Source organism: Lolium rigidum, chromosome 2 (assembly GCF_022539505.1).
Source record: "Lolium rigidum isolate FL_2022 chromosome 2, APGP_CSIRO_Lrig_0.1, whole genome shotgun sequence".
Taxonomy (NCBI): Eukaryota; Viridiplantae; Streptophyta; class Magnoliopsida; order Poales; family Poaceae; genus Lolium; species Lolium rigidum.
Window position 1 is genome coordinate 199139719 of NC_061509.1, and position 23098 is coordinate 199162816.

The 23098-nt window shown below is 44.2% G+C and overlaps 1 protein-coding gene across 3 annotated transcripts; it reads left to right on the forward strand.

Moving 5' to 3' along the window:
• Positions 1–15741: 15741 nt before the first annotated feature.
• Positions 15742–21777, forward strand: LOC124687953 (coleoptile phototropism protein 1-like). Of its 3 annotated transcripts, none has more exons than XM_047221677.1 (5): positions 15742–16072; positions 16169–16352; positions 16495–16564; positions 16847–17474; positions 20166–21777. In XM_047221677.1, the coding sequence occupies exons 2-5, from the start codon at positions 16240–16242 to the stop codon at positions 21518–21520; spliced, it is 2166 nt and encodes a 721-aa protein (XP_047077633.1). In that variant the 5' UTR covers positions 15742–16072; positions 16169–16239; the 3' UTR covers positions 21521–21777. The 3 variants fall into 3 exon arrangements, with proteins under 3 accessions (XP_047077633.1, XP_047077632.1, XP_047077634.1); XM_047221676.1 differs by having other exon boundaries at positions 16210–16352; XM_047221678.1 differs by having other exon boundaries at positions 15742–16029; positions 16210–16352.
• Positions 21778–23098: the final 1321 nt, after the last annotated feature.

The following is a 23098-nucleotide window of genomic DNA, read 5'->3' on the forward strand; positions in this document are numbered from 1 at the left end:
GGTTGAAACTGCTTCGTTCATTGTTATTTGGTTGGAAACAGAAAATGCTTCATGTGGTAATTGGTATAATGTCTTGAATAATTTGATACTTGGCAATTGTTGTGCTCATATAGATCATGTTTAAGCTCTTGCATCATGTACTTTGCACCTATTAATGAAGAACTACATAGAGCTTGTTAAAATTTGGTTTGCATGATTGGTCTCTCTAGAGTCTAGATATTTTCTGGTTAAGGTGTTTTGAACAACAAGGAAGACAGTGTAGAGTCTTATAATGCTTGTAATATGTTCTTATGTAAGTTTTGCTGTACCAGTTCATACTTGAGTTTGCTTCAAACAACCTTGCTAGCCAAAGCCTTGTATTGAGAGGGAATACTTCTCGTGCATCCAAATCCTTGAGCCAAAAACTATGCCATTTGTGTCCACCATACCTACCTACTATGTGGTATTTCTCTGCCATTCCAAAGTAAATTACTTGAGTGCTACCTTTAAAATTTCATTCTTTGTCTTTGCAATATATAGCTCATGGGAAAATAGCTTAAAAAACTATTGTGGTAAAGAATATGTAGCTTATGTATCTTATTTCTTATAAGTTGCTTGTTGAGCGGTAACCATGTTTCTGGGGACGCCATCAACTATTACACCTTTGTTGAATATCATGTGAGTTGCTATGCATGTTCGTCTTGTCTGAAGTAAGGGTGATTTATCATGATCAAATGGTTTGAGTATGCATATTGTTAGAGAAGAACATTGGGCCGCTAACTAAAGCCATGAATCATGGTGGAAGTTTCAGTTCTGACATTAATCCTCAATCTCTTATGAGTAATATTATCTATTGTTAAATGCTTATGCATTAAATAGGAGTCCATTATCTGTTGTCTATGTTGTCCCGGTATGGATGTCCTTAGTTGAGATCTATCAAAAACGAGAAATCAAATGTGATCTATCTCCTTGGACCTTTGTACAGGTGACATAGAGGTACCCCTTTGTGACACTTGGTTGAAACATATGTTATGCAATGATAATCCATGTAAATCCAAGCTAATTAGGACAAGTGCGAGCACTATTGGTAATCTATGTATGAGGCTTGCAACTTATAAGATGTCTTATGCATAACACATATGATTTATTACTACCGTTGACAAAATTGTTTTTATGTTTTCAAAATGAAAAGCTCTAGCACAAAAATAGTAATCCATGCTTCCCTCTGCGAAGGGCCTATCTTTTACTTTATGTTGAGTCAGTTTACCTACTTCTTTCTATCTTATTAGAAGCAAACACTTGTGTCAACTGTGTGCATTGATTCTTACATGTTTACCTATTGCACTTGTTATATTACTTTGTGTTGACAATTATCCATGAGATATACATGTTGAAGTTGAAAGCAACTGCTGAAACTTATATCTTCCTTTGTGTTGCTTCAAAACTTTCTACTAAGAATCTATTGCTTTATGAGTTAACTCTTATGCAAGTCTTATTGATGCTTGTCTTGAAAGTACTATTCATGAAAAGTCTTTGCTATATGATTTAGTTGTTTAGTCATTATCTTTACCATTGCTTTGAATCACTTCATTCATCTCATATGCTTTGCAATAGTATGATCAAGATTATGTAAGTAGCATGTCACTTCAGAAATTATCTTTGTTATCGTTTACCTACTCGAGGGCGAGTAGGAACTAAGCTTGGGGATGCTTGATACGTCTCCAACGTATCTATAATTTCTGATGTTCCATGCTAGTTTTATGACAATACCTACATGTTTTGTTCACACTTTACATCATTTATATGCATTTTCCGGAACTAACCTATTAACAAGATGCCGAAGTGCCAGTTCATGTTTTCTGCTGTTTTTGGTTTCAGAAATCCTACAAAGGAAATATTCTCGGAATTGGACGAAATCAACGCCCAGTATCTTATTTTTTCCGGAAGCTTCCAGAGCACCGAAGAGGGGCCAGAGGGGAGCCAGGGGGGCCCCACCCCACAAGGCGGCGCGGCCAAGGGGGGGGGCGCCCCCCTATGGTGTGGCTGCACCAGGACTCCCCCGAGGCTGCCCTTTCGCCTATATAAAGCCTCCGCCGCGAAAACCCTACGAGAATAAGCCACGATACGAGAAAAGTTCCAGAGCCGCCGCCATCGCGAAGCCAAGATTCGGGGGACAGAAGTCTCTGTTCCGGCACGCCGCCGGGACGGGGAATTGCCCCCGGAAGGCATCTCCATTGACACCACCACCATCTTCATCGCCGCTGCTGTCTCCTATGATGAGGAGGGAGTAGTTCTCCCCCGAGGCTGAGGGCTCTACCGTAGCTATGTGGTTCATCTCTCTCTTTGTGATCTAGTTGAATATCATCTATGTGCTACTCTAGTGATGTTATTAAAGTACTCTATTCCTCCTCCACGATGTAATGTTGACAGTGTGTGCATCATGTAGTACTTGGCATAGGTTATGATTGTAATCTCTTGTAGATTATGGAGTTAACTATTACTATGATAGTATTGATGCGATCTATTCCCCTTTCATAGCTCGACGGTGACAGTGTGCATGCTATGTTAGTACTCGGTATAATTGCAATGGTCTATTATGCACTCTAAGGTTACTTAAATATGAACACCGGATGTTGTGGAGCTTGTTAACTCCGGCTCGAGGGAGCTCTTGTAGCCCTACACAATGAATGGTGTTTGTCATCCAACAAGAGAGTGTAGAGAAAGTAGCATTTATCTATTCAGTTATGTGATCAATGTTGAGAGTGTCCACTAGTGAAAGTATGATCCCTAGGCCTTGTTTCTAAGCATTGAAACACCGTTTCCATCAAGTTCTGTTGCATGTTTACTCGCTGCCATATTTTATTCAGATTGTTATTACCACTCATATTCATCCATATCACTTGCATTTTACTATCTCTTCGCCGAACTAGTGCACCTATACATCTGACAAGTGTATTAGGTGTGTTGGGGACACAAGAGACTTCTTGTATCGTAATTGCAGGGTTGCTTGAGAGGGATATCTTTGACCTCTACCTCCCTGAGTTCGATAAACCTTGGGTGATTCACTTAAGGGAAACTTGTTGCTGTTCTACAAACATCTGCTCTTGGAGGCCCAACACTGTCTACAGGAATAGAAGCGTGCGTAGACATCAAGTACCTTGAGGACTTGCATCTCGTGCACGGCTTGTTGAGAAGTGAGAGAGGAATAGCATTCTCTCCCAACAAGAGTCTTGACATCAATGGGTTCAAACGGCATCATGCAATCGATGTACTTATCTTTGATCCAAGAGTCATTGATGTGGGTGGCACCCACATTCCGGAAAGCATCGGCAACGGTGAGAAGTCTTCCATACATGACTTCATGATCATCATCCGGTAGCCTCATGAATCCTTCGGCTTGATTTCGAAGAGAATTGTACTTGTTCCTTCTCATGCTATCACTTCCAATGCAACTAGCGGCCAAACCATCCCAAGCTTCCTTGGCGGTGGTGAAATTCCGAACACGATACAATTCCTTTGTCCCCACACTAGTTTGGATCATGTGCAAGGCGGTGTCATTGAGTTGACTATCAACCGCTTCTCTTCTAGTTAACTTGTCGGGTTTGTAGGGCTTGAAGCCTTCCACGATGATTCTCCAAAGTTCATTGGAGGCACTGCGAACATGAGAACGGAACTCAAATTTCCAAGTATCGAAATATTTAACATTAAACTTAGGTGGGTCGCCCCTAATGTTTATATGAGGATGGGGAACCGGTATATCGGGAGATAGGAAAGGCGGAGCCACACGATTGTAGCTTTCACCTCCACTAGTTCCCCTAGGAGATGCAATGGGAGTTTTAATAGCGGTTGAGTTATCACCATCCAAGGGTTTGGTAGAGGAGGGTAATGCCGAAGCATCTCCCTCTTCTGACCCACCCTTGTCTTTTACCTCTATAGCGGGAGCCATGGGAGGGACCGGAGTCAAAAGCTCGAAAATCATTTTTCTCATGCTTTCCATTTGAGCTTCCATGGAGGACCTCAACGAATTGAGATCATCCATGGAGACCATCTTAGCGGTCCCTTCCGGAGGCTCGTCGTCCGGCATACTCTTAGGCGGTTAAGCCCGAAATAAGAGCCGAGGCTCTGATACCAATTGAAAGGATCGTATGCCGCACCTAGAGGGGGGTGAATAGGTGCTAACCAATTTTTAGTTCTTTTTCAATTTAGGCTTGACACAAAGGTAAATTCTCTAGATATGCAACTAAGTGAATTTACCTATATGACAAGGTTACCAACTAAGCAAGATATAGCTACGCAATATATAGGAGATAGAATAGGATAGAGGTAACCGAGAGTGGAGCACGCGATGACACAGAGATGATTCCCGTAGTTCCCTTTCTTTGCAAGAAGGTACGTCTACATTTGGAGGAGTGTGGTTTCTACGAAAGTCAAACCAACAGCCACGAAGGCTTCACTCAGATCTCCTGTGAGCAACGCCACGAAGGCCTAGCCCACTTCCACTAAGGGATTTCCTCGAGGCGGAAACCGGGCCTTTACAAGGTTCTTGGGGTACACATCCACAACCGAATTGGAGGCTCCCAATTCTGTAACAACACAACAATCAACAACAATACATCAACACAAATCAACTAGGGATCCAAAGAGGAACACTAGCAACAGGGCCCTTAAACAAATGAGGGGGAAATGTAAATCGCTTCAGTGAGGATGTAGATCGGTGTCTTCTCCTTCGAATCTCCAAAGATCAAGAGCTTTGGTTGGGGGAGGAAGGAGATCTTGCAAATCTTGAGTTCTTGAGGTGGCTCTAATGGTGGTGAGGCTTGGCATAATTTCTTCAATGATTGAACAAGGAGGAAGGAAGAAAAAGGGGGGTATAAATACCCCCTCTCAAAATCCAGCCGTTGGAAGCTTTCGAGGGCCGGATAATCCGGCCCAAGTTGGGGCCGGATAATCCGGCCCCCCAAAAAATCCGGAATTTCTGGTCAAATGTCCGGGGAAAAATCCGGCCTCATACCAGGGGAGTACTGAGCCGCGTCGCCTCTGGTCCTTAGCCAAATCTTGGGGGCCGGATATTTTGCAAATATCCGGCCCGAATTATCCGGTGCAAAAATCCGGCCTTGGGGAATTTCCGGTCAAAAATCCGGCCAAAAGTCCGGGGCGGTACTGAGCCAAAATGTGTTGAGTCCTTAGCCAAAAAATGGGGGCCGGATATTTTGCAAATATCCGGCCCGGATTATCCGGCCTGGTGAATCTGTTTCAGCTTCCTTTTGACTTGTGTTTCCACACAAGACACTCACAAACATGTATGCATGTAATCTCTGCACCACTTCATCAAACATTAGTGTATCTCATATATTGACATCAAACACACCAAAATATAATATGTGAGAGATGCTCTTTCACTCTTTCGCACTACTCGGTAAGTTAGCATGATCGAATATCATTATCACATCTACATAGTATAGATCTTGAGTGTTTGTGTAGAACTAAAATTTTATTTTACATGCATGCCACCCCTACACATCTTTCATATCCCAAAGGCAAATATTATGGAGTCGGCATTTTACAACAACTTGAAGAATATTACGGCACTTTATACAAATTTAACTGAATAAAATCTTGCAAACAATTCATAGTGGTGCTAGGGTTTTCTTCATCTCCCCCAGAACTAAGGGAACTATTCACACATGGGGCACAATACATCATCTTGATAATAAAATAATTGTAGTATGAATTACTTAATGAATACGTGTGCAAATACGCACTAGGGTATGAAATTACAACAAAATGGGTGGAAGAAACACAATAAAGATGGAGATGATGGTGGAGTTGTGAAGAGATTCTCGTCCTACTCATCTTGAGACTTCACGCTCATCTAAGAATTGATGGTGATCTTCTTGGTGGTCAAGGTGCGAGTGTTAGTCTTCTCATAGGTGTGTGCCTACTATTGTGTTCGTGTTTGGCAAAGACCTCTTCCGCTTTGTTGATTGTTGAATGATGTTGATGAACTTGGCGGTCTAGATGCATCCTTTGACGGTTTTGATGAACTAAAAAAATCTAAGAGGGGGTGTTGTTATTAACGTAATAACCATGAATCATATCAAAAACAAAGGAAAATTACAATTAATATAATTTGGCACTTTTCTCGCGTAAAACGATATAGCAAGTGGTTATTCATTGCTACAAAAAAATTGCCAACATAAGATTTCATAAGAAGTTGTAATTTGATTACGTACCCCTTGTGTAATTAAGTTCTTAGGCTATCTAGTACTCTCTTCATTCCCTTAATTAAGGTTTTTTTAGCTTTTTCACACAAAAAAGCTGCAAGTACGACATCTTTACAAGTTTGCCCCTCCCTCTTGCTAGAATTAAAGAGGTGATATGAATGGAGTTGGTCCAACGTACCGTGTTTTTTTTGTCTTCCTAGACAAGTATTAATTGTTGAAGTTGGTCCACGCGGGTGAATTTGTCCACAATTCGAGAAAGAGTAACCATATGTAGCTATTTAATATAGGTATGACGGAAAAATATTTGAACTGCATGGCCCTCCTTAATCCGCAACGGAATTTTGACGCCCTATTCACCGACAGTATCATGCACTACATGTCATAAAAAAATATGATCTGGCACTGCAATTAATGAAGAGAGACGTGTGATGACATGTGCTTGTCGTACACAGACTCACACTGTTGGAAATCTCAAGGGGAAGGTACGATGAGTACAGCAGCAAGTTTTTCCTCACTAAGAAACCAAGATTTAATCGACCAGTAGGAGAAATGCGTGACTTCTGAAGGTGTTGCTAGCTGACTAGTGGCAGGGCGCACTATCGGCATCAGCAACAACGTGGAATCTGCATACAACACAACCAAAATACTTTGCCCCAACTTACAGAGAGGTTGTCAATCTCACCGGTTTTGCTGAAGACAAAAGATTAAAGTATCGAGTGGAAGGAGATATTTGCAGTAATAAAAGAGAACAGAGCTTACAGTAAGTAAATAGAGCAGGATTGCAGTGGTTGAATTTATCAGTGTAAAGGAAAGGACCGGGGTCCACGGTTCACTAAAGTGTCTCTCCATAAAGATAAATAACATGTTGGGTGAACAAATTACAGCTGGACAATTTACAGAATATCGACCATATATGACAAGATGATTACTATGAGATTTGTTTGGGCATTACAACATAATACATAGACTGTAATCCAATTGCGTCTATGACTAATAATCCACCTTCCGGTTATCATCCGAACCCCTTCCAGTATTAAGTTGCAAGCAATAGATTATCGCATTAAGCAATGTGTGTAAAGTAAATAATAGAATTAGGGAAATGCACTTTGGCTCATAGGAGCATATGCTCCCATTATGTGAATCCACATTTCAAAGTATTAAAAAATTCTAAACTAAATTTTTACATGTACATCTAGACATTTTATGTTGGTACACAAGTTTTCATAAGAAAAAACATTTTTCTGTGGCTCCTGTAAAAAAGACAAATTTTAATGCTGTAACACGACTACGTACATGACATTTTTCTGTCTTTTTTGTACACACCACACAAAATGTTATTTTTCCACGAAAACTTGTGAACGAACATAGGATGTCACAGCGTATAAGAAAAAATTTATGTCAGATTTTTTTTGACATTTCTAAAATTGTTTTTTATTATTTTCTATAATGGGTGCATATGCACGCGTGTGCCAAAATGCCACCTCCATAGAATTACCCTTGGATAAAACATTGTTGTTTTCTCCCTAGTAGCAACAACACATATAAAATCTTAGAAGTTATTGTCACTCTTCCAGAAAACTAGAGGCATGAACCTACTATCGAACATAAATACCCCCTCTTGGAGTCACAAGCATCTACTTGGCCAGAGTATCTACTAGCAATGGAGAGCATGCAAGATCACAAATAACATATGACAAGAATATATAATCGACCTCAACATAGTATTCAATATTCATCGGATCCCATCAAACACAACATGTAGCATTACATAAAGATGATCTTGATCATGTAGGGCAGCTCACAAGATCTAAACATGAGGCACAAATTGGAGAAGACAACCATCTAGCAACTGTTATGGACTCATGGTCCAGGGATGAACTACTCACGCATCACTTCGGAGGCGGGCATGGTGATGTAGATGCCTCCGGCGATGATTTCCCCCTCCGGCAGGGTGCCGGGAAGAGCTTCAGAACCCTCCCGAGATGAGTTCTGCAATGGCGGCCGCGATGGAACTTTTAGTGGATGGAGGCTCTGGTACTCAGGGTTTTCTCGAGATCGTGAATAAATAGGCGGAGGGGCGATGTCGGTGGAGGCCAGGGTGGCCCACACCACCCCTAGGCGTGGGCCAGGGCTAGGCCGCGCCTAGGGCTAGCGTGGTCGCCCTGCTGCCCCCTTCGACTCCCCTTTGGACTCTATCTTCGGTACGGAAAAATATTGACTTCGGCTTTTGTTTCGTCCAATTCCGAGAATATTTCCTATACAACTTTTCTGAAATACAAAACAGCAGAAAACAAGGAACTGGCACTGTGGCATCTTGTTAATGGGTTAGTACCGGAAAATATATAAAAGTGCAACGAAGTATGAGCAAAACATATATAAGTTGGTGTAAAATAAGCATAGAGCATCGAAAATTATAGATACGTTTGAGACGTATCAAGCATCCCCAAACTTAACTCTTGCTCGTCTTCGAGTAGGTAAGTGATAACAAAATAATTTTTGAGGTGACATGCATGAAGCCAACACAATCTTGATCAAGCATTGTAAAGCATTGTGAGCTGGGATCAAAGTACTGTAAACATAGGCATGATCTCGCGAGCTCCGCAAGTTTTTTAGCTCCGGTAGGGATCCAATCTCTTCCTTCTTCCATAATCTTGTGCATGATGACCCAAGGAAAAGAGGATTTATTATTGAATACTCGCTCATTTCTTTCCTTCCAAATCTCCCACGCGATAAGTATGATGGCAGTTCGTAACCCTTTGGGAGAAGAGGATTGAGTCTTGGCGATGGCGTGCCAGTAATCCAACACTTTCTGCCTACCCGACCCAAGGCAGCGGAGAAGATCTGGACAAGAAAGCCATGGAGCAGCAGCAGCCCATATCCTTCTGGAGAAACGACATTCGAAAAGGATATGTCGCGACGTCTCGGGGGTGCATCTACAAACCTGACAAGAAGGCTGGTGCGGCCACCCCCTTTTGGCGAGACGGTCCACGGTCCAAAGGCGGTTTTGAACGGCGAGCCAGGCGAAGAAGCAACATTTTTGGGGAGCCCAAGTTTTCCACACGAGATTACCGAAGGAGCAGGGCAAGGTGGTTAGGAACTGGACCTTGTAGGCGGAACTGGTTGAGTAGCAGCCATTTGGCGACATGGTCCAGATGATGGAGTCCGAAATGCTAGGGGATAGCTGGATGGTCGAGAGTAGATCCCAAAGGCGGACATATTGCTCCAAGTGCTCGAAAAGACACTACATTTATTGAAGCAACCCAATTCTGACCCTCCAGAGCATCCCGCACTGACCGGTTCTTTCTTCGAGAGGATATGAAAATCAAGGGGGCGATGATCTTCGGAGGAGTACCATCCAACCAAGAGGAGGACCAAAAGGAAGCTTTAGAACCGTCGCCAATGGTGACCCGAGTAGCGGCGTTGAAAGATCTCTGTCGGTGGCATCATTAGGGGTTTCAGATCCTACCCATGATTTTTTCGGCGCCTTCCACTCATCCCACAACCATCGGAGTCTGAGCGCGCGAGAGAACTTCTCCAGGTAGTTAATAGTGCACACTTCAAACGTGTGATATCTGAGTCAGAAATACGTTGTTTTATGGGCTACACGAAAAAGGACAAAATCCGATAAATTTTGAAGCTACACTATTGTAGACGGAAGACTCGAAATGAGCCTGGATTTGAATTAACGAAGTCATCAACCGACTAGGACTTACAACAATGGTTACAAAGCTGCACTATACACTCACCTAGATCTAAAATTTTCTCTTTTTTGTGCAGAGTAGAATAGAACATATTTCAGATTCAGACTCTGCATAATTAAAGTATACATCACTGACTACATGTGCTTATATTTTTCAGATTTTCAAAATACCTTTTGAATGTTCCAAATAAAAGACTCCAGTGAGCCCGAGAACAAAATTGATATTCCCACTATAATCAGCCTTATTCATTGTGCTATAATTAGGTACAGAGAACAGTAGAACACGATAGAACAAAGATTATGTTTGGTGGGGAGAATTAATCCAAGAGCTCAAACATGGAAGAGTACAAGAAAAAACAATGTCGCTGTAGTCATGTGACAGTGTGGCATGGACGTACATATCGGCGGAGGAATGGCAACGCAGTGTGCTACGTCGCCGTCTCCTGTCGACGATGCCGACTGGTACGGCACAGCGTCAAGGGGACACATGGTTTTTACATGAAAGGGATATGATTTCACTGCACACTCGAAGTTGCTCGTAAGTTCGTCTTTTTACCAGCCTGGCGAATTAATCCAAGAGCTCAAGCAGTGTGCTACGTCGCCGTCTCCTGTCGAGATCTGTCAAATAGTTTGATTTGTCCGTTTGGATAGTGCCACGACTAGAAAATAGATCGTGGTTCCGAACGGCCAGGCTAGTGCACCCAAAGCTTGATTTATTTGATCCGCGGTTCGATCCAACTTATTTGAAAAGATATGAAAAGTTTAGCTACTAACATGAACGACATATATAGTTTAGGCACAATTTGCTTGAAGCAAATTCATACAGTGGACTAGAAATTAACAAAAACATAGTACAAAACCCTAGAGTCTTCTTCCCCTCGCCTAGTCATCCTCGTCGCAGTGGTAGTAGCGGTGGCACATGGTCTCGTGGAAGATCTTAACGGTGACCATGTCGTTGACGTCATACTTGAAGACGACGAAATGCCCGACTTCAATAGCGTGTGCATGGGCGAACCACTTCTAGCCATTGTGGAGGTACATCTGGCCGACACGGTCGAACAACATCTCCACAGATCACAGGATGGTCGAACCGTTGACCACCCGCAATACGAGCTCGTGTGGCTCTTGCGCATCGACGATTGATGCGAACATCTGGGGGAAGCGCAACGTGTCCCAGTCCATGCCCAAGTGGATGGTGACATCAAACTCAAACCCGGAGAGGTCGATGGCGACAGACTCGGGCGATGATAGTGGCGACAGGGAGGATGGTGGTTGACTCTAGCCTCTCCCCCCATGTCTCCCTCGATGACCTCGGACTCGGTCTCGGGCACGCCCCGGGGCCGGTGGCTGTCCTAGAAGCTATCCCCTCGATCCTATGCCGACAGCCATGGTTGCCACGATGCATGTGGTGGTGGTGGGGAATGGAAGAGAATGGGGGTGTGCAAGAAAATGGCCACAGGTGGCCTGTTAAAAAGGTAAAGGTATTGGATGCTAGCGCGGAAGCCGAAACATCGGCATTGGTGAAGTCAGGCAGCAGACAACTTTGGAGCCGGTCTCCACCATTGACAGCTAGAGAAAAAAGGTCGTCGGGTCGCCGTCATGCGGAAGAACACGGGAGGACGTGCATGCTATCCGTGCAGACGCAGTTATTCTCTTAATTTGGTGGAGGGATCGATCGCGTCAAACGAATCGGTCTGTTTGGGTAGCACCGTTGGAGAGTGCGTGACCGGTCCGGCCATCGGTGTGGACCGATTTGGACGCACCAGGACCATTTGGTTCCCGCAGGTGGAGATGCCTAGGCCACCCATAAAATTATATATCCCAGAAGGCGGCATTTATATCATCTCGTTTGCAGTTTGTTTACAAGATGTTATAAAATAGGTCACATGTGCACCACTTTAAATCTTTTTTCTTCGACACTTTAAACTTCGAATTCAACAGTTCAAACTTTTATTTTAACACTTCTTAATTAGTTTAGGCAGTTTGCTACAATGAAGCTCGACTCTCATGATACATGGATTGAATATTTCCTAGACTCCGATGAACAATAATCACCGACTGCGACAAACACTAGAACTCGATTTCGACGAACACTCATTATTGATCCGACGAACACTAATCCTCGACTCCGATACACTACACACCATACACAAGATCATACCAGCCGTTGTCGTCGAGGCGCCGAGCCCATTCCGAAGTCCGAGTCCAACAACTCAGAGTCCAACGAGACGATGACGATGGAGGGGCCAGCCTCCACTTCTGCAACTTTCTTCTTCTTTGTTGCGTCTCTCACGGCGTAGTACTCTACCTCCAACTGCACGAGCTCCGGTTTCTCACGGCGCAATCTCATCATGCCCGCCTTGTCAGACTCATGGGCCTAAATCTGCAGGAAGGCTCGACGATTCTCCTGCTCCTGCTGTCGAGTGACAATCTGCACCTCCAGCGCGAGGAAGTTGGCTTCCACTAGGCTCTACACCTCATGGAAATTTATCACTGACCGCTGTCAGACGAACCTACACGCCGCCACGTCGTATGCCCGTGTGGAGAGCTCTGGCAACGCGAAGGTTCCAAGCCACCAACGCGTTTCGTCGCCTATAATCTCTGCAGCATAGCGGACGGATTGCAGCAGTCGAACGTCATGGAAACCCGTCCAGCTCTTCGGGCGGTGCGATTCGGCCGTGATTCTTTAGGGAAACGGTGGAAGGGGCTCGGTGATGGTGAATGCCTATTTGGCGAGCGGTGGTGGAAACACGGGGATTCGACAGTGGCACGGCTTGGGTGGTTGCAGGAAGATGAGGTGGGGGAATTTATTGTGCCAGTTGAACTGCACGCAATGGTGGTGGGATTTCTCATGCATCACATGCCTTTACAGGTGATGTTTATTTACATCACTAGTTGAATGTCCGTGCCTAGCTACGGAAGAATAATGTGATGTTGGAAGTCATTATTATCCTTTCGACGGAAAAATTAGTATGCAAAAGTGCAAGAGGAAAAATGTGAAGACATCTCTAATTCAAATCGAAGAATACAATCAGAGAAATTACGAGTGTCAATGTGATGCATCCACAAGCACCAAACTGTGGATCTTCAAAATATAGTTAAAACATAAAATAGAAGTTAATGTGCAAATCATTTGTCCACAAACATTTGTAATGTAAAGTTGTGGCATTGCAAAATAAAATAAAATAAATCACAAGAGACTTGTCTCACTACACTACAAGGAATAATACACCAACATGTTTACACTGCACTCCAAGGAACATTGTAGACAATTGGAAGGGTTGTACGATGAAGTACATCAAAAACCCAGTGAAAGAGTGCCCTTAACACTCTAGGGCGGGTAAAGTGCGTTGCTATTGTCTCTTTCTCTCTTTTTACCTACGACACATACATATATAACGCTAAAAATATTAAGATTTTGGCTTGCTTAAACTACTTTGCTATTTTAATTCACACGTAATTATTGAAGATACACACTCTTTTGTAGATTTTTTTTCTAATAGGCATAACAATGCCATTATATTTACTTGTATTACCATCGTATCTTATCTTTTTAAGTTGAAGCGGTGCAAGACGGGAAGCATTTGCGCCCTTTGGCAAATGAAATACACAATAGATTAAGTTAAACCCATTTTAATCAAAACCATTTGCATATCCGAGTAATTTCTCATTCCAACCATGCACTGGTATCCTAATAACGCCATATCAAGTGAGTATTACGCCATTCCGGTTAGAGCTCACACCAAATCTTTGATAACTGGTAATGTGCCAAATAAAGAGTGGTCAGTTTGAATAGGGAAAAATTAGAACCACGACTAACGCATCGCTCCTCAACACTCTGCCTGGCCCACAAATGTCTAACTTCACTACTACCTCCGTCCCGGTTCATAGGTCTTGTGCTTATTTCTATGTCGTAAATTTTATCAACATAATTTAAAATATATATTATAAAATATATATCATTAGAAAGCTTAGATGTTCTACTTTCTAATGGTACAATTTTTGTATTTTAAAATTGATATTATGTTAACCAAATAGGCAACCTAAGGATACGTGCAAGTCCTGTGAACTGGGACGGAGGGAGTACCTTCATACATCATACACCTGATATGGGATCTAGCAAATCACACATGTTAAAGTAGAAAAATAGAGAACTTGAGTCAGAAGGTTTCTCATCGATACTAACTTCAATATAATAGTACAAATATGGGACAAAATATATCACCTCCAAAAAAAAATACACGTCATCATACAGTTATGCATAATCGGTTGGAGACTATTTTTTTTTTTTTGCCCGATATGATGTATAAATTAGTTTTTACACCACCTCTCATATACATCACCTTTTAGAGATGTCTAATGTTCTCTTAAAAACATGCTAACACTAATTATAATAGTGTGTGACTAGTTCTCGGTCTACGAAAACGAACTTATTTCTCGGTAAAATGACGTCATCGAATCTCAGTTCCAAACGACCATTAGTATAGATTACGAAGCAAATCTACTTGTAGCTTAAAAATTTCAGTTGCAGTCCAACTTACAACTCAAGCATACAAATTGCGATACAAATTCAACCGTGGTAAGACTAAGCTCGAGTTTTGTTCTTAGTGTACTCAAAACTAGCAAATCCCATTATAATAACCAATACTGTCGCAAAGCTCAAAAAGTGTGCTCCTTTTTCCTCTTTGCTTTCTCGACAGAATGTACTCCTGTTTGCGGATAATCAGAACCGTTAGTCACTTTGATTGATCGCCCGAAAGCACATGATTGGCGCTACTGGCGACAGCAAAAGAGACGTTTGTGGAGCACCATGCGTGCTCAACCAAGTGAGAGAGCGTACACGTCATTAATTACACGTCGTTAACTAGTACTATGCAGCAAGGTTAGAGCGACCTCGAGAAGCTTTTCTTTTTTCCAGAAGGTCCATAGATCTTTTAGCAATCGCTAGCAGCGCCCTCTATCCCAAAATATAAGGCGTCTAACAATTAGTCAAAAGTAAATCTTATTAACTTTGATTAAATATTTAGAAAAAAACTATTTACATCTATAATATTAAATAAACATATTAAGAAAATAAAATTTATGGTAAATCTATTGATGTTGATTCAGTATTCTAAATATTTATATTTTTATGTATAAATTTAGTCAAACTTAAAAAAAGTTAACTTTTGACTAATTCTTAAATGTCTTACATTTTAGGACAAAGGGAGTATAAAGAATTCTAAATAGATTCTTGGATCACCTAGCGACGACTATAAATACTCCAATAAGACGATAGCATTGTTGTCATCACCCCTCGCTCCTCCAAATCAGGCAACTCTCATTGTAGAAGAGATTTTTGCAGGGATTGACCTAGCGTCCCTTTAGCCCGTGCGGCCGCCCGGGCTTGCCGACAAATTTACGTTTGTGTTTTTAGATTTTTTGTAACAATTTTGCCCAAAATTTTGGCATCTAAGACTCGTTCGCTCAAACTTTTGAAACTTTCTAGGTTCGCCACCGGCTTGTTGTAGTGGATAAACGGAAAATCGTCATATTGAAGCTCTAAAGAACCAAAGCTTCTAAGGAGCAACTATCGCTAATCATGAGGACCATAAATTAGAAAGATCAGATCTCCAACCGCACCATCTAACACGAACACCGACCGCATCCTAGAAGATCCTCCGGACGGACTCCTCGTCGGCGCTAGGCACACTGCCGAAGCGGGGATAGTGTGTACAGAACCTTATTACGAACTGAGGACGTCACCGTTCCCTCTCCATTCCAAAGAAGGCACTGAATTATCTTTTCAAAAGGAAAAGGAAGAATAAGAAGGAGAAATGGAGGATTACGCTAGAGGTCTGGCAACATAGCTAGGTCCCTCGCCAAAGGGTAGTAGGCTAATAGCAAGGTCCCTGGGCATCTGCAAGCAAACAAACACTCCATGTGGTCTCCCTCGCCCCATAAACCTCATCGATCGGGACCAATCGATGTTCTTCTTCTCCTATCACACATTGCCCCCTACCTACAGCTAGATTCAGTGCACAATTCCCAACATCACTCTACTCACTCAGCTTCAGCTAGCGAGCCTGCACGGCCTCTCTCCTTCTGAAATCCAGCCGCTAGAACAACAGAAACTCTAAGCTATATGTATGTCTGAAAGCATCCAGTAAAATAGCTTTTCTACATACTTGTGAGTGGTCATGCATGTTGCACTTCTTTTCTGAACTTTGTGGGATATGTATGCTTGTTGCACTTTTTTCTGAACTTTGTGGGATTTTAATTCAAGTACGTGCGGCCATGGCTATCTTGGTTTTGCATGCTCTGCAGCGGAGAAGGCCGGTGTAGAGGAGGAGAAGCATGTGGGAGTCTGAGAGCGACGCCGGCGAGCGGGGGCTCGTCCCCGTCCTTGGCGGCTCCGACCGGCACGACGCGGTCAAGAGCGACGGCTTCGTTCGCAGAGATCAGTGTTGGTATGTGGGATCGTCGTCGATCGAGTTTTTCTTTTCTCTTTTTTGCTTAATTTGCTTGCCGGAGCTGGACGAGATATGGAGCTTTTCTTGCATACAGTTCACCTCATCGTCATCTTCTTCTTTTTCCCTGTAATTTGAGCAGGTATGTCAACAGTGATATCCCCAGCGATTTGCTTGTCAAAGTGGGGGATGTGAGCTTCAATCTTCACAAGGTACTTTTTTTCATTTTTAAAAATTTAATTTGTTGCTACAAAATAGAATCATCCAGAATTCGGGAGGCTAGAGACGACGAGTACGTGCTATGCTACTGGAGTAGTACTGTCGGCAGCTCAATCATTAGGCATTCTACCTGTGCGAAATGCCACAAATAGAAGCTTTTTAGTTTCTTGATTTGCTCCAAATTTCGTTGAAGCTAATTCCGCTTTTGGCATGCGAACTGATTGTTACATGGCTGCGCTTGCACGTGCATACGGCTACGACGTACCAACAAGCAGTACCCGATGATCTCTCGGAGCGGCAAGATGGGCCGCGTCATCTACGAGTCCGCCTCGCCGGCGGCGGCCGTGGACCCGGACACGTCGGTGGCTGACCTGGACGACCTCCCCGGCGGCGCGGACTCGTTCGAGCTCGCCGCCAGGTTCTGCTACGGCATGGCGGTCGACCTCACGGCGTCCAACATCTCCGGCCTGCGCTGCGCCGCCGAGTACCTGGAGATGACGGAGGACCTGGAGGAGGGGAACCTCATCTTCAAGACGGAGGCGTTCCTCAGCTACGTGGTGCTCTCCTCGTGGCGCGACTCCATCGTGGTGCTCAAGAGCTGCGAGGGCCTCTCGCCGTGGGCGGAGAACCTGCAGATCGTGCGACGGTGCAGCGAGTCCATCGCGTGGAAGGCCTGCGCCAATCCCAGGGGAGTCCGGTGGGCGTACACCGGCGCCAGCAGCGGCAGGCCGCCCAGGAGCGGAGGCGGCACGGCGAGCCCACGGTGGAACGTTGGCGGAGGGGACTCCAAGGAGTCGAGCCCCAGCCGGCAGGCAGTGCCGCCGGCCGACTGGTGGTTCGAGGATGTGTCCGTGCTCAGGATCGACCACTTCGTGCGCGTCGTCACTGCAATCAAGGTCAAAGGTAAGGACGATGCTTATATATACTTGATCCACAAACGGTTATAATGAATTTGAATTAATTTCAAGCCGGGCTCTTTGAGCATTCTTTCTAAAAAGAAATTTAAACCACCACTAATCTGTAATCTGCACGGTTATTCTGGTTCAGGGTTTTACGACTCGATTACTCCCGCCCAATTTCGTTTCCAGTCATATGCCGTAATGCCATACTTCACCACCCCTTCTTTTTACCAATTTCTGTGAAATAACGAGAAGTGAAGATTTCGCCGAATTAGAAAAATGTAAAAAGCAAATGATGATGACAGGTGATAGGCATGATAGCAAAACGGAGTACCACAATTTGACTCCCCGGCATGGAGCTTGTTTTATGAAAATAGTTGAAACACCATGTGGTAAAGAAATGTATTTTTTCTTGTGAATACATACATATGCAATTCACATCTCGTAAATATTTGTTAAATAATACAGAGTATTGTATATTTTAGGCTGCGCGGAAAATAAAAATTCTGGTTTTAAAAGGAAAAGAAAATGAGCTCGACTTACCTCTCCATTTTTTTTGTTGATCACATCTAAGCATATCTATTGACAGAATTTTGTAGAACATACTAGACATGTATATTTTTATTTATCTTTCATTAAAAAAATGAATTTAAAAAATGAGATTTTGAAAAGTAAAAAAGGAAATCCTATAGCTTGGGGTCTAAATTAAGGGACTTTCCCAGTTTTGCTATTTCTGATCACGCCAGTAACAAAAGCCCCGGTAAGAACTATCTGAGCAAAACACAAAAGCAACTAGAAATTTTAATTGAACAACCAATAAATGTCGACCGAGAAATAAATATTTCTAAGTTGACCGATATATAGATGAAAATCCCTGTAATAAATAGTAGTCACAATTTTGGGTTTTTTCTATATGCGAGAAGAACAAATTTCATGAAGTGTCCCCGCAAACAGTGAAATACACTATGCTTACCTTGATCAAATTAATGAGATGACAGGGAGTCAGGGACTCAATGTGTCAATCAAGTACTAGATATGAACAGTGAAGTTAGGCCCCATGCCTCATGATTCATGGATCTCTCGATCTACTTTTCATATACTTCGTACATACTCTAGAAATGTACATTTTTAGCCTATGATCCCATTCCTACCAATCTTCCATCACATGCACACAATGCATGTTGTAGGCTGTCGCCGGCTGCATCGTCTGCCCTAGCTTGTCGGTCCGGTAGCGCCAGTTTTATCTAGCGCGTATAAATTCATTGTTGGTGAGGTCTTATCATCTATCTACAACCACTAAGGGAGAAAATCTTTTCCGTTGATCAACGTTTTATTATTTGCGGCGATCTTTACTGAAGTCCGTAGATAATTTCTCAGTTTCGCATGGTTTACCATACACAAAACGGGTGATTCCAAATTGGATTGTCCAAACTGTAAGAACTCACACCAGAAAGAGTTTGACTAGTTAGATGTGAGTTATGAGATACTACATGTGTTTAGGAAGTAAGGACTAGTAAGTTTTTATAAACTCTTACTTGCCAAAGTTGCACACCGTTTTTCCTGTTACACAAAGTTACCAATATGTTAGTACTAAGTACCAACTAGTAAGAAGCTGAATAGCTTGGGCTAGATAGTACTACCTCCGTTCCTAAATTTAAGATGTTTTGGCAAACTAAATTGATTTACCAAAGCGTCTTACATTTAGAAATGAGAGAAGTACTTGGCATCAATTCTTCGTGGTCAATCTTAAAGGTCCCTCCGCATTTTTGTGTCTTGTGGAATGAGTGGAATACTCGTGCTTTTAGGAACGTTTTCTCCTTGCCATGATCCCTCGTTGGACAAAATTTAAGTTCCGAGGTGACCGGTTGGGTTGATCGAGCAGACAACTTGAATTTTTCATGGCTAATATCTCGAATATGTTTGACCAACGAACATGAATATGGGCAATTATCTCCACATTTAGAAATAGAATCTTGAGAAAACATAAAAATACATCCAAGACCCCTAACAAATCTTTCAACAACCGAATTCGCCACTGCTCGTCTCGTTGTGGTATTATCGTTTTAGGACAAAACGAAGGCATGCAAATAGTAACTAAGGCATCCACACAAATCTAAATAGAGTAATTCGCCGTAAAAATCGCTTCAATAGCCGCACGATGTGGTATGTACAAAAGAGGAGGGGAAGGGGAACGGGAGGACTCTTCTTTATTAGTAGAGCTTGTTTGCCACGTGATGTGAGCACTAGAAGAAACGATGTAGTGGATGGGTTCAGCATTTCCTTTTCATATTTTCTTTTGCACATGACCAAGATTCGCTAATTCGAGATATTTACAAAATCTTGAAGAAAATTCAAAATATTTTGGTCGAATGTTTATCTTGTTTAAATATTTTTCAACAATAAAATTAATCCAAAACTTGGAATCAAACCAGCAACTTGTAAGTCTAGACAGTAAATCAGTGCCGTATGCCATGATTCCTGTTAAGAAAGTTGTTCTGCCTTATTAGAACTCTCCTCTCTGTTATTTTTCTCAAATTTGAACCCAAAAAAACGACTGAGATCACCTTTTTCTCGTTCCCTAAAGAAAATCGTAAATTTTGCGACTTTCGTCCGAAATTTCCAAGAAAGTTTTCTCTCCGGATGGAACATAATAAGCATTTCTAAACCTTTTCTTGTGCTATTTGATTGCTGATAGGTATGCGGTTCGACCTCATCGGCGCGTCAATCACCCACTACGCGTCGAAATGGCTCCCGGGGCTCACAAAGGACGTCGCCAATGGTGGCGGCGGTGGCGTTGCCGACGAGCCATGGGCGCAGGTATCCGCGGGTGGCGGCCTCCACATGATCATCGCCGGTGCGGGCGGCAAGGACGACGCGGCCACGAGCGCGCCGGCGCGGGAGCAGCGCATGGTGGTAGAGAGCCTGATCAGCATCATCCCCCCGCAGCGTGACAGCGTGTCCTGTGGCTTCCTCCTCCGGCTGCTCCGCCTCGCCATCATGCTCAAGGCCGCCCCAGCCCTAGTCACGGAGCTCGAGAAGCGCGTCGGAATGCAGCTCGAGCAGGCGGCGCTTCCCGACCTCCTCATCCCGTCCGTCGGCCGCGCCGACACCGCCTACGACGTCGACCTCGTGCAGCGACTCGTGGAGCACTTCCTGGTGCAGGAGCAGACGGACCAGGTGTCGTCGTCCAGCCCGGGCCGCGGGGAGCCAGAGTACTACAGCTCGGCCGCGAGCGCGAGGATGCCGCCGGCCGGCGCGGCTTCGGCGTCGGCGTCGTCGGGGCTGAACGCCAAGGCGCGCGTCGCGCGGCTTCTGGACAGCTACCTCTCGGAGGTGTCCCGCGACCGCAACCTCTCCCTGACCAAGTTCCAGGTGTTGGCCGAGTCGCTCCCGGAGTCTGCGCGCGCCTGCGACGACGGGCTGTACCGCGCCGTGGACTCGTACCTGAAGGCGCACCCGACGCTGACGGAGCACGAGCGGAAGCGGCTGTGCCGGGTGATGGACTGCCAGAAGCTGTCGTTCGACGCGTGCATGCACGCGGCGCAGAACGAGCGGCTGCCGCTGCGGGTGGTGGTGCAGGTGCTCTTCTCCGAGCAGGTCAAGATCAGCAACGCGCTGGCGGGCTCCTCGGCGCTCAAGGCGGGAGGGGCGGACGGGGCGCTGGCCTCCTCCTCCGTGCCGACGCGGCGGCAGCTGCTGGACGCCACGCCGCAGTCGTTCCAGGAGGGGTGGGCGGCGGCCAAGAAGGACATCAACACGCTCAAGTTCGAGCTGGAGAGCATGAAGGCCAAGTACCTCGAGCTGCAGCACGACATGGACGCGCTCCAGAAGCAAGTGGAGCCGTCGCCGGCAGCCGGACCTGGCGCAAAGATGGGGGCCGGCAAGGCGCAGCAGCCGCAGGGACCATCGGCGTGGAGCAACGGGTGGAAGAAACTGGGGAGGCTGACCAAGATGACGGGCGCCGAGGCAGCGGGGCCGGGTGGCCACGCAGGAGCTAACGGCGAGGCGGCCAGGAAGGCGCAGCGGAGGTGGAGGAACTCCATCTCGTGATCGGTCGAGCTTCATGACAAGGAATAGATGGCTAGATTTCACGCAGATTCAGGCGATCGTGCCTAATTAGGATGGAGATGTTGTTGATGGAGTTTTGCTTTTGATTTACATTCGTGTATGCACTACTCTAGGAAACGGATATGATCATTTGTACCAATGTATTGTGTTGCATTGCTCGTGAGGATTACGTTGGGAGATCAGTCGTGAAGATTTGTTTGCTTGCGGACTACTCTAGTAATTGATTTTTTAAAGGCTGATCAATGGATTTCCACTGTGTATATTTATTAAATTTTCAAAGAGTTTAAGAGTACAACAAAGGCAGTTGTTAGCAGGGTGGTTGTGCCTTATCTCACCAGAGTTTAAACCCCATGCATGTTTAACATTTGTGTGGGGAACCCGATCTATGCGTGGAGTTTTGAATAAAAGTATTGTTTTCATTAGATTATGTTAGGATTTTGGTAGCCGCCTTCTTGTTGGTTTCCCCTCAATGGAGATGGCATCGTATGCAATAAGTGATCTTCGGCCTTTCGTTCGGCGACGAGATCTTCTTCCCGGCGTCAATGGTGGTGTTGAACAATCACAATTTTCTAGGTATGGGTCTTCGGATCTTGCTTCGCCGGATCGATTTTGGATCTTTTGTCGTTGTTGCCGCGAGGAGGATTATCCTCGCAGTTTTTGTCCCGGCTGCTACGTCCTCGACAATGGTGATTCGTACTCTCGGCTCTCCATCGACGACGACAAAGCTAGTTGGTTATTATTCCCTGATATACTTGGTGTTGGTACTCTTGCCGATGTTGTATGACTGCTTTAATGGTTGCGTGCGTGCACGCAGTCTTGGCACTGCGGCTCAAAAAATTATGGGAGAACTTTCGTCGGTATCTACAGGTCTATGGTTCGTTATGTATCTTTGGCTGCATTCACAAGAGTACAAGATTGTGTTCTGGAAGAAGAAAGAAATTGAAGACCTCGAAGATTTGTTACTATCTTTTAGACTTTATTTTGTAATCGTTGGAGTCAGTTCATGTATCTCTATCATGTACTATTTATTATTATGAATATATGTGGTATTGATTGTCAAAAAAAAAAAACATTTGTGTGTCTCATAAAGACGTAATATATTCATTCAGTCGGAGCCGACCCCATTGGCAGCGAGGCGTCTTCCGAAGGTGCTTATAGGGGTAGGGTGTGTGTGCGCGTTCATAGTGGTGAGTGTATGTGAGCATCTGCGTGTGTACTGTGTTTCTAAAAAAAAGATTAGCAACAAAAAAGCTATCTACACGTCCTAATCCCTAAAAAAAGAGAAAAGGGAAAATAGCTATGGAATCCCTCAACCCAATTTCGGAGACCACCATAAGACTTCCTAGAGGCCTTATGCAAAAAAAGAGCTAACTCATACTTAAAATGTTTCCAGCATCTCTATAGAGGGGGGGGGGATGCCCTTGACGATGAAATCATTCCTGGTAGTCCAGATGAACCAGGCAGTCAACATGATTAACTCCATGAAAAAAGGCTCCTTTAAAGCAATTTTAAGACTATCCATAATGCTCTGAATATCAGCTTGCAGAGGTGGTGTTCAGG